The sequence below is a fragment of the Staurois parvus genome, unplaced genomic scaffold (genome assembly GCF_062004578.1).
Source record: "Staurois parvus isolate SC_StPar_1 unplaced genomic scaffold, SC_StPar_1.0 ptg001192l, whole genome shotgun sequence".
NCBI lineage: Eukaryota > Metazoa > Chordata > Amphibia > Anura > Ranidae > Staurois > Staurois parvus.
The window spans coordinates 824,939-829,826 of NW_028318988.1; the positions used below are offsets into that span (position 1 = coordinate 824,939).

At 38.1% G+C, this 4,888-nt stretch overlaps 1 protein-coding gene across 1 annotated transcript; it reads left to right on the forward strand.

The window, feature by feature from the left end:
- Positions 1-3,643: 3,643 nt before the first annotated feature.
- Positions 3,644-4,480, forward strand: LOC149438356 (olfactory receptor 52N5-like). The gene has a single exon (XM_089659910.1). The coding sequence runs from the start codon at positions 3,644-3,646 to the stop codon at positions 4,478-4,480; it is 837 nt and encodes a 278-aa protein (XP_089516036.1).
- The last annotated feature ends 408 nt before the right edge of the window (positions 4,481-4,888 follow it).

The window sequence follows — 4,888 nt, forward strand, 5'->3', positions numbered from 1 at the left end:
GTATGGGAGGGGTTAAGTGGAGATTTCCTGTTGTTTGCTGGTGTTCAATCACTTTTAGCTGGTGCATAACGTTGTTAGTAAGGAATATTAAGTCTGCTGTGTATCCTGTGATATATAAAAAAGAAAAAACATTTTTCATTCCATATAAACCCTCCCCACAAGTAGATCCATGACTTTCCCATTCAATACCCTTGCATCTTGTACAAGTTTGACTGTCTATTTGAACACCAAACTCCAGTCCATGGTTACGTAATGCCCCTTGATAGCACAGCAGCACCAGTGAGAATGGGGTTCTTCTTTCCCCACCAGTGACAACTCATTCAGCCTCAGCAAGATGACCAGTAGAACATAGTAGTGAAGGAGTGATGAGGAGGAGCACCAATGTACAGTAGCTTTTCTGGAAGAGAAGTTCATTTGTTTGCATACTGGGGCTCTGGGGTCCCAAAGCATTCAATTCCACCTTAACCACTTCCAGTCCGGACACTTTTACCCCCTTCCTGCCCAGGCCAATTTTCAGCTTTCAGCACTATCACACTTTGAATGACAATTGCGCGGTCATGCAACACTGTACCCAAATGGATTTTTTACCATTTTTTTTGAGACAGATAAAGCTTTATTTTGGTAGTATTTTTCACCGCTGGGATTTTTATTTTTTTGCTATGTAAATGACAAAGTCCAAAAACTTTGAAAAAAAGTGTTTTTTTTATACAATTTTGCAAATAAATAATATTTCATCATACATCTTGGCCAAAATGTATTCCGTTATCTTTTTAGTAAAAAAAAAATCATTATAATTTTTAAACATTTTTTTTTACATTTTAATTTTTTTTATATTATTATTTTTTATTTTTTATTTTTTTTTTACATACTGTCACCCTAACAGTACAGTGTCACCATGACACTGTACTACTTGTGGGGGGTGATGAAGATTTTTTTCTTTTTTTTACACTGTATAGTATGTAAAAGCAATCATTTCTCTTTCTCTCTGTCTGCATTCTTGCAGTCATTGAGAAGTACTGAGTGAGCTGTGATTGGTCACAGCTTGTCACATGGTACAAGGCTGTTGTGAATAGCCTTGTACCATGTGACCTCTGTGATCATTCACAGATTTCACACGTAGTAAGCAATGATGTCACAAGTGACATCTTACTTTCTACTTTGCATGTGATCACTGATTGGCCAATCAGCAATCACATGATCGGGACCTCGTACAGAGGTCCCATCCGACGATTGGTGTTCCACTGTGTCCGGAGTACACAGCGGGCAACGGATTGCGGTGCTGCGTGCTCCCAGGGAGCGCGCACAAGCAGGGTGTGGGAAGGCCGTTTATAAACGGCCACCCGACCCTGCACTGCCACCGTCCTGCCGTTTATATACAACGGCCGGTAGGGAAGTGGTTAAGACAGTCATTGACCATTAAGTAGCTCAGCATTAGTTACAACTGGGAAAGTACAAGAGGGTGTCTATAGTGCTGGACCGTCATATTCATCAATAACATATACTGTAAAGAATTAGACAAAAACACCAGTGGTATTCAGAATCTGAAACTCACAAAAGCTGTTGTAGTGCAAAACTGCAAAAAAAAAAAAGAGATTACCAGTGTCTAACTCGCCATTCTTGTCATTAGAGCTGATATCTTGCTTCGCTCTAGCTAAAAATGTAAAACTCTGCATTTAAGACTCTCATAGCATGCTACCAGTTCACTTTCCCACCTTGAGATTTACATCTCATATTTGCTAACAAAATGACCATTCCTCTGTCTTTAACTTGGATTGGTATCTCTTCTATGGTAACCCAATGCTAAGGACACAACAGCTTTACTGTCATATTAGCCAGGACCAGTGCTTACCGAAAATTAATTTAACAGTAGACATTGTTAAAAGGTCAGTAGGCATTTGTCAATGCAAAACAGAACAATATACACTCACTGGCCACTTTACAGTATTAGGTCCATTGCTAGTACCGAGTTGGACCTTTTTTGCCTTCAGAACTGCCTTCATTTTTAATGGCAAAGATTCAACAAGGTGTTGGAAACATTCCTTAGAGATTTTAGTTCATATTGACATGAGTTACTGTTGCCTTTCTATCATGTTGTACAAGTCTGCCCATTCTCCTCTGACCTCTGACATCAACAAGGCAATTTCATCCACACAACCGCCGCTCTCTGCATATTTTTTCTTTTTTGGACCATTCTCTGTAAACCCTAGAGATGGTTGTGCATGAAAATCCCAGCAGATCAGCAGTTTTTGAATACTCAGGCCAGCCCGTCTGGCACCAACAACCATGCCACATTCAAAGTCACTTAAATCCTCTTTCTTCCCCATTCTGATGCTCGGTTTGAACTTCAGCACACCGTCTTCACTACGTCTAGATGCTAAAAAGCATTGAGTTTTTGCCATGTGACTGGCTAATTAGCAATATGTGTTACCAAGTAATTGAACAGGTGGACCTAATAAAGTGGCCGGTGAGTGTACATTTATGCAAGACGCTTTGTCAAGAACAATGTTATTGGTGCATTTACACTAAATGAACAAAACGTTTGTGGTCAATTGACCATCACACCAGCAGGAGCTTTTTGGACATCTCATTCTGAAACCATGGCCATTAATATGGAATGTTGAACCCTGCCTTGTGACTAGAATTTGCTTTTCCTCCTCTGGAAAGGCTTGACACAAGATTTTGGAGTATGCATAGTTGTGCCTATTCAGCCAAAAGAACATTTGTGGTGTCAGGTAAAAGTGTTGGAAAAGAAGACTTGGTTTGAAAATGACATTCAAATTATTTTCAAAGGTGTTCAATAGTGTTCAAGTCAGGGCTTTGGTACAAGTTCTGGTTCCTGTGCATCAAATTAGACAATCCACGTCTTTATGAAGCTAGTCTTGTGCACAGAAGCACAGTCATGCTGGAACAGAAAAGGGTCTTCATCAAACTTCTGCCACAAGCAAGAAAGTGTTTAGTTGTCTAAAATGTCTTTGTATGCCATAGCTTTAACATTATCCTTCAGCGGAAAAAAAACAAACTCACTCATTTGGAGAAAAACCCACAATCTTTTGAACATATACTGTAGTGTAGTACAGGTCATAAACGTGATTCAGGTTCTAGGGTAATAATTTTCTCAATGTTATATTGACTCAAGTTCAGAAAACTAAGTCAACATTCCTTAGTGAATTGATATATGGCACTAACTGTACACCCTCTCTACGGATATTCCAGATGATGAATATACATTTTACTAATTGTCATTTTTCATCCTTACTTTGCATCGCAAATTTCTCTTGAGAATAAGTCTCAGAAGCAATGCAGCATCTAAGATGATATAAATATCTCATGCTGCAATGATGTTAAGGTAAGAGTTTGCAGGTATATAGGTTGGCCTCTACAGGCTTTTTAAAGTTCATTTTAATATCAATTTTGTTTTTTATTATTTTTTTGCATATATAACCTGAGATACACTTGTGTTTATTATTAACCTACTAACTGTTCTTATATTTTCCTAAATGCTTTAAAATTCAATCTAATTGAAGAAATGGAAAATGCGTCCAGGTTCAGCATAAGTTTTGATCTTCTTGGACTGGGGGAGTTGGAAAAATTTAAAATTCTCTATGTAGTCTTAGCTCTCTCCCTCTACCTCTTCACAATTTCTATGTGTTGCTTGATTGTCTATGTGGTCTGGGCTGAAGAAATACTCCATGAGCCCATGTACATCTTTATAAGTAACCTGGTCTTTAATGGAATCTATGGTAGCTCAGTTGTACTCCCCAAGATATTTATTGCCTTGTTGTCTGGCTCTCGGAGTACCTGGTTTCTCGAATGCCTCATCCAGGCTTTTGGCATTCACAGTTTTGCTGCTGTTGAATTATTTACCTTTACTATCATGGCTCAAGACCGATATTTGGCTATTGGTCAACCACTAAGATACCCATCTTTCATGAATAATGAAAAAGCCATTAAATATATTAGCTCAAGCTGGGGGGTTGCCTTTATTGTCGTCCTAATACCAGTGACAATGAGTGCTTACCTCCACATGTGTGGCGTAAATATTAATAATGTGTATTGTGATAATACGTCATTCATTATGTTAGCCTGTGGGGGAGCTTCTGTCAATAACATCTTTGGAGCTGTTGAGGCTTTTCTGATAAATATCATCTGTCTACTGTTCATCTTTTATTATTACATAAGAACATTTGTGATTTGCCTAAAGTTCTCCAGAGAGGCCTATCAAAAAGCTGTCCGTACTCTGGTCACCCACCTAAGTGCATTTTCCACAGTCATTGTCTCCAGTTTTTTTGTTTTATTAAGGTACCGGATAAACGGTGGGTCCATTTCTCTTGCAGCTCATGTTGTGATATCAGTTTTTGGAGCAGTCATTCCGACTACCATTAACCCTCTCATTTATGGTTTCCGGACAGAAGCCCTAAAGCTGAAAATTATCCAAAGGCTAAAGAAAATCATAGGACTCAACAATGTAGTTACATCCTAAAATGTTTGAATGGAACACCTGCGCTATACCAACAGGCCCCCTAATGGATGTCAATATAAAATATGCAATGAATGTGCAATGAATGAAAAACCAATGTGCCCAGGTGCTGCTCTGAAACACACTAACCCTCATTCATCCACTTATAGTGAAAAATTCCATAGAAATCAAGTAGAGCAGTGCTAAAACTAAATACTATATTTAATAAATCTGCAAAAAAAAGTTTAAAATTCACTGTGCAAACATACAATAATATAAAGTGCAACCGTGCCACAAAAAAACATAAATGTGCAAATAAAATCCATGGAATGCTTGAATTATACTGTGCAACAAATATTAAATAGTGCACAAAAAGTATAAAAAAAATTTGAAACTTGAAACCCATAATGTACATATATCTTAGCTGGTCCT

Coding starts and splice junctions, on each gene's coding strand:
- LOC149438356 (XM_089659910.1), top strand. CDS start 3,644: ATGTGTTGCTTGATTGTCTATGTGGTCTGGGCTGAAGAAATACTCCAT.